Raw genomic sequence first — 14,175 nt, 5'->3', positions numbered from 1 at the left:
TCAGCACTGTTTTGTCAGTTTTAAAAAAAAACGTCCGTGTGCGTTTCGTTTCTCGTAATGCTCCATCATATTTCATTGCGCTCATCTACTAGCACCGTTAATCTCCATTACCACACATTCCCTTGGATTTACTGTTCTCAGTTCCTTTCATATTTTCATTTGCTCATGCAAATCTCCTAATCTCTCAATAGCCTAAATCAGTGTGTTTTTGGGTGGTTTGCCCAAACGTGAACAGCTGATCATAAATGGAGCAGCCCAGCCCAATCCCCTGCCTAAGTGCAGATTGGGCTCTCAGGCTAATGCACTACATATCCCTGTCTGCCAGCAGCTTTGACTAATGGCTACCTTCAATATAAAAAGAGCTATTCCCATCAACCATAGTCAGCCCTATAGCCAACACCTTTCAAAAAATGTTTATACATGAATTCATTTTGCACATGGTGGAGTGCAAGGCCAGTTTTTTTTTTTTGTTGGTCACTTCACATCCCTTCACTTGAACAGGAAGCACCAAAGACTATTTTTGGCGATGCAGTATTGTGTTTACCACCTTAGGAAATGAGTACCTTGGTCTTCAGTTACCTAGCCTGATGCGCTTCAGAAGGAGCTTTGCATTATTCATGTTGACTGGAGCCTGTTTTGCACATTGGGGTAAGCCAGGGAGAGAGTGTGTAGGGTGGTGTAGTACACTCGCATGCACAGTCACCACAACTAAGATTCTCCCAAATTCTTGTTTCCAGAGGGAACTGCATCTATATTTTAAGACACTTCTTCCTGCTTTTATTTTTTTGGAATAGTATTAGATAATCACCTGACTTATGGGTCCTTTCTGCCACATATCTTAGTTGATTTTTGTGCACAGTTCTTGGCTAATTTAAAGTGCCGGTAGAACAAGTATTTTATCAGCCAAGTATACTGGGTCAGACGTCAGGTAAGTTGTGGATGGTCCGCTATCTAATGACTTCAGGACCATAAGCTTACAGAACCTCATCACTTTTTCCTTTGTTAATGTGAGATCAGACTACTCATCTGAACCAAATGCAAGGCCACTCAAGTGACATTCCAGCTCTCCGGTTTTGAGAGCAACATCAATATTTCAAGAATTCCATTGCATAAAATTCTTGTTCCTTTCGCATCTAATTCTTTTCATATTCCTCTATTTTCCTGCTGAGAAGGCTTTCTCCACGTGGGTGAGATGTGCGGCCCGCATTTAGCGCTGGGTTCCCGCCTGAACACTGGGGGAGGGAGGCAGTGATAATATTTAACACTACCAGCTCCCTGCTCCTCCACTGCTGCCTTCACACTGCCACGCTCTAAACACCATGCCACAAATCACCAGAACCAGTGGCACGTCGGCACCACCGCAGGGCACTTGCAAAAATTGGCTAGCTATGGATGACTGTACATGCTATGGATGACTGTACATGCTATGGATGACTGTACATGCCATGGATGACTGTACATGCCTTGGTGGCCCGGCCGCATGGTGATGGAACATTCCAGAAGTTAGCCAGCTCAGTCGGTCGCGTAATCGAGAAGCAGTAAGCTGTGTCTCGGTCTCCCTGTCGACTGATGGTTTCCGAGGCAGAGTAAATATTTTACGTTGTGCCTGTTTTCTCCTCCTCTACAAGAATATTCCCCACCCAGAGAGTGCTTTGGACAGGAGTGATTTCCCCCCCCCCCCCCCCCCTTGCCAGCCCAGCCATGATGGAACTCTTTAACGGCCTCTTATGAAGGGAAAGCTTTCAGGGGCTTCTAAAAGGAGTTGTTCATTTTAGAACTTGAGACATTAATCCATCATAAATTGTTCAGCTAAATGCGCACCGTCTGTGAGCCTGGTGACTGTATGCCTTGAAAATGGTGGAAGAAGAAGCGGGCGGGTGGGGAAACTGTTAAACGGTCAGACTTCTTAGAAAATATATACACGCACCGTACCAGTCAAGTTTGGACACACCAACTCATTCAAGGGTTTTTCTTTATTTAAAAAAAAAACTATTTTCTACATTGTAGAATAATAGTGAAGACATCAACTATAAAGTAACACATGGAATCATGTAGTAAACAAGTGTTAAACGAATCAAAATTATATTTGAGGTTCCTCAAAGTAGCCACCCTTTGCCTTGATGACGGCTTTGCACACTCTTGACATGTGCGTAACACTAGGATAGGCCACTTGTTCAGCTCAGAGCTGACGCATCAACCAGAGACTGAAACGATGTACAGATATGGCAACACAGATGCCTGCTTCTAAATCTAGGTGGCTTGTCCTTAAAACTGTCTATGAGCCTTCATTGCTGCACACAAAGTACAAACATGGCACAGTAATGTTTTCATTATGTACTTGCATCTGTTTAATTTAGCAGGACTTAAGTTTGTAAGTGTTTGTTTTAGGTGCTGCTACACCAGAAAATGAGTCTTATTAACTGACCTATTTCTGTTCTCCTGTACTTTCCACCTGTAACTATGGTTAAATGAATGTGTGCAGAAGAATATTAAGGAACTGATACGCAGAGCATTTGGACTAGTTCATAACCCATGGGGGTCCAGTGGGGTATTTTTGCAGTGGAAAGGAGGTCAGTCAGCCACGAATCTTCAGGTTCAGCACCTTAGGGAATGCTCTGAGAGAGTTTCTCATTATTGGAAAGACCTAATGGGTTTAACAACGTTTGATGGCAGTCTATCAAAGGCGAAGGAAGAGGTGTGTGTTTGCCTAGCTTTGTTTGACCAAGGCCTGGAAAGTATGAAAATGAAGCGTGTGTTGTGTAAATTATGTTGGGACAGCTGCCAGCCCAATGCCTCAGCTAATTTGTCTAGATCGCTGAGGCCAAGTACTAAAAAGTATGCAAACTCACACATCCTGTTGCATTAACGAGATTTGCGTTACATTTGTTTTGGGTTTCACCCCCCCCCCCTTCTCATTTTTGGTGAATGACATTCACTCACCATTTCCATTTAATTGTAACTTGAACTATCTCTTTTTTTTCCCTGTTTTCGGTGGACTAGTGTTAACTGCAGATAGTTTGTCAGCAATCTCAATGAATTCTGTGTTTTTCAATGGAATGAAGAGGGTGGTTGTGTAATTTGTTCGGTCTTGTTTTGCATTGAAGATTGTGTAGTCGTGTTTTCCCTCTTGGTCCCTTCTGTGGATTCAGTCTCCTGTTCCAAATTTCATTCTGTTCTGCTCTAATTGTTTCAACAACCCATTCCCCCAGGAGACAAAGATTTTTTTTTATATATATATATATATATATATATATATATATATATATATCTATATATATTTTTAATCGCAGTACTTATCACTAGTGGGCATTCCTATAAGTACTTTGATTTAGAACATCCTGCCTTTATGTACATATCTACCTCAAATACATTGTACCCTTGCACAGTGTTATGATACTGGTACTCCCTGGATATAGCTCTATTCTGGTATTTTATTCCTAGTGTAACCATTATTTTTAAACTGCATCATTGAGATGGGCTCATAAGTAAGCATTTCACAAATAAAATGTTATAACCACTGGTTATAACATTTTATTTGTCACATATGCAGAATATAATGGGTGTAGACTACTGTGAAATGCTTACTTATGAGCCCATCTCAATGATGCAGTTTAAAAATAATGGTTACACTAGGAATAAAATACCAGAAAATAGCTATATCCAGGGAGTACCAGTATCAGAACACTGTGCAGGGGTACAATGTATTTGAGGTAGATATGTACATAAAGGCAGGATGTTCTATTCACAGTACTTACTGGAATATGGGAATGCCCACTGGTTATGAGCTCAAGAGGATCAAACTCTGAGTGCTTCTGGGAATAAAGGCTAGAGGTGATAGTTGACGGCTGTGTGTGTGTGTGTGTGTGTGTGTGTGACTCCTCAACACTTGCAGGGATTATGAGCCCAGTAGCTTCCTCCATCATTCATATGGGCTTATGTTGGGGTTTCTGTTTCCTGATATATGCAGTGTGGTTTTGTGTGTTCTAACTTCTGTCCAGTGGTTTTCCTCTCTTCACTCAACTCAGTGGTCTTCGTCCGACAATGGTGAACTGTAAATCTTGACTTTAATTATTTTCTATCTGTTCCATTTACAGGATGACACTGGTGCCTATCTCATAGACAGAGACCCCACATACTTTGGGCCGGTACTGAACTACTTGAGGCATGGCAAGCTGGTGCTCAACAGGGAGCTGGCAGAGGAAGGTAAGACTAGACATATGAGATGAATGTTGCTACTAATGTGCACAGTGAAGCTGTTGGTTTCCAACGTCAGCTCTTAAGTATCCTCTGTTGCAGTCTGTTTTTTATTATGTTGCTCATTCCTGCCAGAATGGATTCTTAATGTGTGTTTTTGAAGGTGTCCTGGAGGAAGCCGAATTCTACAATATCACATCATTAATAAAGCTCCTCAAGGACAAGATCAGGGAACGAGACTGCAAAACATCACAGGTAGGTGAACTTCCCAATCGCACGCTATTGATTTTTGTATTTCTTCAAAACTCTTATCCCTTCTGTAAGGATATGTATCTTTTGACCAATGGTTAAAATAAACTCAGCAAAAAAAAAGAAACGTCCTCACTGCCAACTGCGTTTTATTTTCAGCAAACTTAACATGTGTAAATATTTATGAACATAAGATTCAACAACGAGATGTAAACTGAACAAGTTCCACAGACGTGTGACTAACAGAAATTGAATAATGTGTCCCTGAACAAAGGGGGGGTCAAAAGTAAGTCCGTATCTGGTGTGGCCACCAGCTGCATTAAGTACTGCAGTGCATCTCCTCCTCAGAGACCCTGCACCAGATTTGCCAGTTCTTGCTGTGAGATGTTACCCCACTCTTCTACAAAGGCACCTGCAAGTTCACAGACATTTCTGGGGGGAATGGCCCTAGCCCTCACCCTCCGATCCAACAGGTCCCAGACGTGCTCAATGGGATTGAGATCTGAGCTCTTCGCTGGCCATGACAGACCACTGACATTCCTGTTTTGCAGGAAATGACGCACAGAGTGAGCAGGAAGGCTGGTGGCATTGTCATGCTGGAGGGTCATGTCAGGATGAGCCTGCAGGAAGGGTAACACATGAGGGAGGAGGATGTCTTCCCTGTAACGCACAGCGTTGAGATTGCCTGCAATGACAACAAGCTCAGTCCGATGATGCTGTGACACACCGCCCCAGACCATGACGGACCCGCCACCTCCAAATCCATCCCGCTCCAGAGTACAGGCCTCGGTGTAATGCTCATTCCTTTTGACGATAAATGCGAATCCGACCATCAGCCCTGGTGAGAGAGAACTGCGACTCGTCAGAGAAGAGCACTTTTTGCCAGTCCTGTCTGATCCAGCGATGGGGGGGGTTTGTGTCTTAACGACCGTTCCACGGGTGCATGTTCATTAATTGTTTCTGGTTCATTGAACAAGCATGGGAAACAGTGTGTAAACCCTTTACAGTGAAGATCTGTGAAGTTATTTGGATTTTTTACGAATTATCTTTGAAAGACAGGGTCCTGAAAAAGGGACCTTTTATTTTTTGCTGAGTTTGTTAATTATGTAGATAACCAGTGGTCCAAACCTCATGTCTATCATAATCCATTCAAAAGTTATTGGTGTGTGTACCCTTTTGTAGGATGGCCAGAATTAGGGTGACTAAATCAACAGAGGCCAGAGGGAAAAAAGTTGTCAAGTTTTACATTGCATTAGTTAGGCTGGATTAGAGGTCGACCGATTAATCGGAATGGCCAATTTAATTAGGGCCGATTTCAAGTTTTCATAATCGGAAATCGATATTCTTGGGCGCTGAGTTCCGATTAAAAAAATAAATAATTATATATTTTTATTTAACTAGGCAAGTCCGTTAAGAACACATTCTTATTTTCAATGACGGCCTAGGAACGGTGGGTTAACTGCCTTGTTCAGGGGCAGAACGACAGATTTTCACCTTGTCAGCTCAGCGGTTTCAATCTTGCAACCGCACAGTTAACTAGTCCAACGGTCTAACCATTGCACTCCACGAGTAGCCTGCCTGTTACGCGAATGCAGTAGAAGCCAAGGTAAATTGCTAGCTAGAATTAAACTTATCTTATAAAAAAAACAATCAATGATAATCACTAGTTATAACTACTAATCCAGTTTAGCAGGCAATATTAACCAGGTGAAATTGTGTCATTTTTCTTGCGTTCATTGCACGCAGAGTCAGGGTATATGCAAGTTTGGGCAGCCTGGCTTATTGCGAACTAATTTGCCATAATTTTACGTAATTATGATATAACATTGAAGGTTGGGGCAAAGTAACAATAATATTTAGACTTATGGATGCCACCCGTTAGATAAAATACAGAACGGTTCCGTATTTCACTGAAATAATAAACGTTTTGTTTTCGAAATGATAGTTTCCGGATTCGATCATATTAATGACCAAAGGCTCGTATTTCTGTGTGTTATGTTATAATTAAGTCTATGATTTGATAGAGCAGTCTGACTGAGCAATGGTTGGCAGAAGCAGGCTCGTAAGCAGTCATCCAAACAGCAATTTCGTGCGTTTTGCCAGCAGCTCTTCACAAGCACAGTGCTGTTTATGACTTCAAGCCTATCAGCCTAATGGCTGGTGTAACCGATGTGAAATGGCTAGCTAGTTAGCGGGGTGCGCACTAATAGCGTTTCAAACGTCACTCGCTCTGAGACTTGGAGTAGTTGTTCCCCTTGCTCTGCAAGGGTAACACTGCTTCGAGTGTGGCTGTTGTCGATATGTTCCTGGTTCTAGCCCAGGTAGGGGCGAGGAGAGGGACGGAAGCTATACTGTTACACTGGCAATACTATAGTGCCCATAAGAACATCCAATAGTCAAAGGTAGATGAAATACAAATGGTATAGAGAGAAATAGTCCTACAACCTAAAACTTATTATCTGGGAATATTGAAGACTCATGTTAAAAGGAACCACCAACTTTCATATGTTCTGAGCAAGGAACTCAAACGTTAGCTTTTTTACACGGCACATATTGCACTTTTACTTCTCCAACACTTTGTTTTTGCATTATTTTAACCAAATTGAACATGTTTCATTATTTATTTGAGGCTAAATAGATTTTTATTGTATTATATTAAGTTAAAATAAGTGTTCATTCAGTATTGTTATTGTCATTATTACAAATAAATAAAAAGCAGCCGATTTTTAATCGGTATCGGCTTTTTGGGGTTTTCCAATGATCGGTATCGGCGTTGAAAAATCATTATCTGTCCCCCCCCCCCTGGGATTGCTGGCCTTTGGCTGCGAGTGCACTGTTAATCAATGCACCTGCTCCATCGTGTGTGTAGCCAGAATTCACTCAACTCGAAAACCCTCTCGTCTCCCTGCTCTCTCCCCAGGCTCCAGTGAAACATGTGTACCGGGTGCTGCAGTGCCAGGAGGAGGAGCTCACCCAGATGGTGTCCACCATGTCTGACGGCTGGAAGTTTGAGCAGGTAACGCTGCCTCTCACCACGAGGAGCCAAATGTCCTCCTTTTATTTGTACTTCCCTCGACCCATAATCCTCAACGCCCAAACAATCCAATTCATGAATTGGAAATTAACATTAAAAAAACTGTTACATTTTCTGTGTCTTATACGTGATCCGGGCATCCCTCTGTGCTCTGATTTGGTTGTTGCAGCTTGTCAGTATAGGTTACGGGCGGGCCCAGCAGTCAGAGTTTCTGCTGATTGTGTCAAGGGAGGTGAAGGGGGAGGAGTCTACTTTCCCAAGCCACAGCGGAGAGGTGTGTCCCACAATGTTCCGTCCACGGGCTGGTCACTGCATGTCCCCTATGTACCCATTCACAACCCTTTTGGCCTCTGTCCCAACTCTATGAACAGTAGGCAGCCATTTTGAGTTGATTTCAATTTTAAGATGTGTACTGTTCAACAAAGGACCCAAGTGAACACAGCACCCTTTCTATGTCTGTTTGATTATCCCCTCCCCCTTTACAATTTTGTTTTCAGTTTGTTGGTGATATGCAGGTTGTTCCACAAAGATCTATTGTTTTTTTTATAGACATTGTGTGGCAATATGGTATTTTAAAAGCCTGTTACATTATATGAACTGCCCTTTTTAATATAGACCACATCGAGAATTTATTCAAATCAGTTTTTTATATGAAAAAAGGCTTGCGAAAGTGCAAAAATTCAACCCTGTGTCACTTCTAGGACGATTTTTATCCCACTTAATCCCCAAAATAAAGCCCTAGTTATTTTGTTGCTTTGACAGTCATTTCTGAAGATTATTTATTTCATGTGATTAGTGATTCATTTACGTCTGTCCCTCATTTTAAGGTCAACCCTGTTACGTGAACTGAACTCTCATTTTTAAAATGGTGAAACTATTCCTAAAAAAAAAAGATCTAACATTTGAATATCTATCTAATAGTGACTATCTAATAGTCAAATCCTAAAAGCAGGTGAGCTGGTTCTACTCTTTGGACATTTTCCAGTGTTTCGTGGTGGAAAACTGAGCAGGTTGAGAGAAACGCGTCAACCCTGTGACTCATAAATAGGCAGGCTAGAAATGTTTCAATTGCCATCCCCTGTTGCACACAACAAGCTGCCATTCCCCCTGTCACAAAGGGATGTATGGCTGATTTTAAGAAGAAATCGTCAACCCTGTATTCTTTTAACCCATGCTAGTTGATGAGAGAAGGAAGAGATTGAAGCCTGATTAGACTATTCACCTTATGTAGCCAGGGAGAAGTAGTCGCTAGATATAAATCACACTTTTTCAAGTTATTCAACAAACTGCATAGAATCTGAAAGATTGATTTATTAACATGAGGAAAATGATATACATTTTGTACATTTAATTTAAACGCTGACATTTGTGCAGTTAGCATTCCCATAGACTCAACATGGATGGTTATCTAGATAGCGTATTTAAACTATATAATGGTCGTTATCCTCACAGGCTATTTCCCTTTTCACTCGAAGAGCAATACTTGAAAGGATGACTGTTAGACACGAATACCATTGACAAAAGACAGACACAATAGATTGACAAAAACAAACTCTTATCCAATGTAAACGTCGCACATGAGTTCCCCTTGGGGATAGATCCAGAATCTCCTCATTGCCGCCCATCAAAATTAGCCTGCATTTAGGTTGTTTATGCATTTCACTATGTTGAGGTAAAAATCTGAGTATAATGCTTGTGTGAATGTCAACCCCAAAACTTGTTCATGTCATCATCAACTGCATTACACTCAAACTAATTCAACTACCACCACCAATTTTTCTATATCACTAGCTTTGCTACCAGCTTATACAAAACGGGAGTTATTATTTAGCAGAGATTTTTTTTTTTTATAAACCCGAAAAGGACGACTTCTAAATATTATGTAGGGAACACAGCCAAATGTATCCTAATCGGATTTTACTAACCACACTGTGGGCCTGTTAGAACACACAAATCGTGATGGACTGGACTGTTTTTGATTGGACACCAATGATGGCGTCCTTCTTCTAGCCACGACGGTCTGCGTTCCATTGATCTCTTTACTGCATGTGTGCCGAGAGGGTTTTCTGCAGATAACATTAGGTCGTTTTCGATCTCTTTGTGCCACACAACTAACTAGCTAACATCCATATTTTAGCATGTCATTGCTGTCTGATGAAAACCTCCATAAGTACATGTTTTGCCAATTGTAATTATTTTACATGTAGGTAGTAACTCACATCAATGTACCCTGAATATTTCAGAACATTCTAGGACCTGGAAAATATATTCCAAATAGCTTCTTGAAATTGTAGGTTTGTTAATGGTCCCCTCAACTATATTCAACTATATTCTACTGTAGCCTACTGATGTTACAGGTGTGTTTCAGAAATTAGGGGGGGGGGTTATTAGAGAAGAATGGATCAAACTTTTCAATGCTAGGTAAGGATACTATAGTTAATTCAGTGGATGTATTAACTACAGAAAGGTAAGATGTTTTTATTTTAATTCTGGTGCCGCGCTGCACACACATGCATGTTAGCTCGCTAGCCAGCTCTGGTCCAGACATTCAACGTTTCTCAATAGAAGCCGCTCCTCCGTAGGTATAATTCTGTTGGCCTAATTCAGATTATGCATGTCATAACAACAAGATGCCCAGTGCTTCAAGCCTCCCATCCTCTCCCTACCCGCATAATTGTCACGTCTCGCGCCCTACACTTGTCGGTCCAATGCATGAAAATAGCTTGCCCGCTCCATAGCAAACTGCTCTATCTGCGCTGATTGGTGACGTCATTTAGTGTTGAGCTAAATGTAAATTTGAGGTTTTAAAAAGGAACAAAGGAACCATATAAACCATAATGGGTATTTTTTTTCTGGGTTTTTTCAAACCGGTTCAGAACTATATTTTGCTAGTCAGAACAGTGGAATGGAACTAATAGAGTAATGGTTCTGTTTAGAACGAAACGATTCACACTGCCCTTGCCTTTTTGAATGAGCACTCTGCTCTCTTGCCAGTTCACTTCAACAATTGTGGTCAGAGTACTCTTACATTCACATTGCTGTGTTTAGAAATGAACCAAGCTCATCTTCCAATATCGACTCAATCCACTATGGGTAAATGTTTAGGATAAGCCATACCATAAGAACCGGTTGGAAGATAATAGATTTTAGTTCATCAAAGACCATTCTAATCAAAAGATTATTATATTTAATGTAAATATGACTGGTAACAGGGTAAATGGCAGAATATTAACTGCTTTATTTGAAAATTGTATATGCAATGTAGGATACTGCCCCTTTAAGAGCTTGTGTTGATTTTGTAATCTAGTTGTGTGGTTTTCATCAAATGTTACTTTATTCAAGCCCCACAATCGAGTAAACAAACGTTTAAAAAATGTTTAGAGCTCTAAATCTAAACATTGTTTAACTACATCCATATTTTGGAATCCTTAAATTGCTGCCTAATGTCCAGGAACGGCACGCATGTTTTCCTCCACCAACCTGCACATCTTCTCTCGTTTGTGGCACCAACGTGAGGGGTTATAGCAGGGTAAACGGTGTTGCAGTAGCCTACTACATGGTGTGGTAACAATGACAAGCGAGCCTGGAGAGCTTTGGGTTCACATTGCACTGAAAAAGAGAACCGGACCGTGGTCTTCAAACCAACCGAACTCAGACCACCTCTCGAGATGGATTCAGTTTGGCTTGCTCCAAGGGGCTCTTTTGAGGGATCTGAATTATTTTGGAGCGTTCGCATTGCACCAAACTTTAACCCAAACCGAGTTCACCAACAATTTCTGAAAGGGACCAAGTGTAAAATAAAACGTAGGTCATACCGCCATGTCCAATTTAGCTCAATCTCCTATTTCTCAGCCTTTGAGTATCTTTGAATGAATAACAGAAAATGTTTATGAACATTTGCTGTGAATGAAATTGAGCAGAAAAATATCTGTTCAAAACACAAACATAAAACATCAAATTTGACTAAATGTGTAATGTTCAAATGTATGCTTGTTTTGGGGAATTAACACCAGTTACTGCTTGACACTCTGTTTTGACTCCGAGTTGGTAATTGCAATGACCCAATTCAGCGCTTTTAGGGTTTTGGGGGGTTTGTGTGCAGGCTATAAGTGTGCGCGGATAAACTCTGAATCTCCCCTGGCCCCACTATCCCTTTGGGGGGGTAAGAACGAACACTGGATCTCCCTCGGAGCAGGAATCTCACTAATCTTCTTATAGGGTTCCCGATGGGAAGCCCCTTAAAACACTTCGACCTTTAGCTTAAGGCTCAGCAGCAGTGAGTCCTGCGATCTGGGCATACGCACTCCGCTAACCTATTGCCCTACTTTCAGAGCCACCCAGTCCTGGTTTGTGTTCATTGGGGAACGTTTTGCAACAACAACAAAAATATAATTATTATTCAGATTGAAACTTGAAGGTATGGTACAGTACCTGCTAACTTTAACGTTTAGCATTGATTATAGAGTAGCCTAATACTTTCGCCTCCTGTGTGAGACGTCTCTTGGCAACAACAGGGTTCCTGCAGAAGTGACTAATGAGTCTGTATGTTGAGACATACACACCTACAGAGTACACTGTTAAGTTCTCATACACTACATGACAAAAAGTATATGGACACCTGCTCGTCAAACATCTCATTCCAAAATCATGGGCATCAATAGTTGGTCCCCCCCTTTAATGCTACAAGAGCCTCCCACTCTTCTGCGAAGGTGTTCCACTAGATTTTGGAACATTGCTGCAGGAACTTGCTTCCATTCAGCCACAAGCATTAGTGAGGTCGGGCACTGATGTTGGCCATTTAGGCCTGGCTCGCAGTCGGCGTTCCAATTAATCCCAAAGGTGTTTGAGGTCAGGGCACTGTGCAGGTTAGTGAAGTTCTAACACGATCTTGACAAACCATTTCTGTATGGACCTCACTTTATGCAAGGGGGTATTGTCATGCTGAACCAGGTAAGGGCCTTCCCCAAACTGTTGCCACTAAGTTGGAAGCACAGAATCGTCTAGAATGTTATTGTATTCTGTTGCTTTAAGATTATCCTCCACTGGAACTAAGGGGCCTAGTCCGAATCATGAATAACAGCCCCAGACCATTAGTCCTCCTCCACCAGATTTTACAGTTGGCATTATACATTCAGGCAGTTAGCGTTCTTCTGGCATCAGCCAAACCCAGATGGTCACTCCAGAGAACGTGTTTCCACTGCTCCAGAGTCCAATTGCGGCAAGCTTTACACCACTCCAGCCAATGCTTGGCATTGCACGTGGTGATCTTAGGCTTGTGTGACGCTGCTTGGCTATGGAAACCCATTTCCTGAAGCCCCCGATGAACAGTTCTTGTGCTGACGTTGCAACTCGGTAGTGAGTGTTGCAACTGAAGACAGATGATTTTCACGTGCTTCAGCACTCGGCGGTCCCTTTCTGTGAGCCTGTGGGGCCTTCCACTTGTTGCTTCTCAACAATAACAGCACTTACAGTTGACTGTGGTAAACTTGTTGGAAAGGTGGCATCCAATGACGGTGCTACTTTGAAAATCACAGCTCTTCAGTAAGGCCATTCTACTGCCAATGTTAAGCTATGGAGATTGCATGGCTGTGTGCTCGATTTAATACACCTGCCAGCAACAGGTGTGGCTAAAACGGCTGAAAACACACATTTTTTTGAAGGGGTGTCCACATACTTTTGTGTGTGTATATAGTGTATGTGCGCACGCTGACTGGTTGAACGCTAAAGTTAAAAGCATTCGACTGAGTGGAGGAACATTTTGTGTTTGTCTGACCTTGTCAAATATGTATTTGCATGACATCGTATCACCTCACCGTCTGCATGTTTGTTTAATGTCCTGGTATCCCTGTCTGCTTTGTGTCCGTTTAAAAAGGAACTAACATCTTAAGGGAGCAAATATGACCCCTCACCCCCACCCACCCACACACACATTAATTACTTTCTACATATTTGGAGTCTGTAGCCAACTCATCTTTTGTTCTGATCTGTTTCTGGCTCTGTCTCATGTATGTTCTACGTATTCTCTAATGCTTTTAATTTCTGTTCAAACTCTTCACATCTACACTGTAATCCTCTTTTCTCTCTCTCTGAAGCTAACTCTCTTTCTCCCCCCCCCCCCCCCCCCCCCCCCCCAGCTGGTCAGCATTGGATCCTCTTATAACTACGGAAACGAGGACCAATCTGAGTTCCTGTGTGTCGTCTCCAAGGAGCTGCACAACCAATCATATGGCCCAAACAGTGAGCCCAGTGAGAAAGCCAAGGTGAGCCCCATCCTAAGATGTGTGTACACTGAAAGTAAGCCCAATGACAAGCTTGTCTGAATGGTGGATTGTTCTGATGTCTAAATGCAACACATTTACTAACTATCCCCAGTTTACTGATGTCTACCTTCATAGAAGAGTCAATTTTGAAGCAGATAGGCTTCGACTGCTGCACAGAGTAAATAGTTGATGAATTTGGTATTTTCTGAAAAGTATATATTTAAAAAAAATAGTAATTGACTTTGGTTAGTGTTAATTTACTGAGAATTACCCTTCAATTAATCTATACAAATAAATGTAATAGCATTACAAATGAACTGTCAACCATTTTGTATCTAAAATCAAAAGGACAGTACGGTCATTTAGTGTACAGTTATTAGTCAGACCACATGCAGGCCTAAATCCATTAATCCAGCTTTACAAGATTGAAGTTGTTAG

General features: G+C 41.7%; 1 protein-coding gene across 5 annotated transcripts in view; it reads left to right on the top strand.

Annotated features, from left to right (window-relative positions):
- kctd5b (potassium channel tetramerization domain containing 5b) overlaps positions 1 to 14,175 on the top strand; it is a 34,192-nt gene that overhangs the window by 13,935 nt on the left and 6,082 nt on the right. For 2 of the 5 annotated variants that reach the window (XM_020453702.2, XM_031798973.1), the window contains exons 2-6: positions 4,095 to 4,203; positions 4,358 to 4,449; positions 7,364 to 7,459; positions 7,647 to 7,751; positions 13,612 to 13,737. In XM_020453702.2, the coding sequence (XP_020309291.1) occupies positions 4,095 to 4,203; positions 4,358 to 4,449; positions 7,364 to 7,459; positions 7,647 to 7,751; positions 13,612 to 13,737 (528 nt within the window). Of the gene's footprint in view, positions 1 to 4,094; positions 4,204 to 4,357; positions 4,450 to 7,363; positions 13,738 to 14,175 lie in introns of all 5 variants that reach the window. The other 3 variants (XM_031798974.1, XM_020453703.2, XR_004204416.1) reach the window with 2 other exon arrangements.

This window comes from Oncorhynchus kisutch, linkage group LG20 (genome assembly GCF_002021735.2).
Source record: "Oncorhynchus kisutch isolate 150728-3 linkage group LG20, Okis_V2, whole genome shotgun sequence".
NCBI lineage: Eukaryota > Metazoa > Chordata > Actinopteri > Salmoniformes > Salmonidae > Oncorhynchus > Oncorhynchus kisutch.
This window is presented reverse-complemented; position numbering and strand designations above follow the sequence as displayed.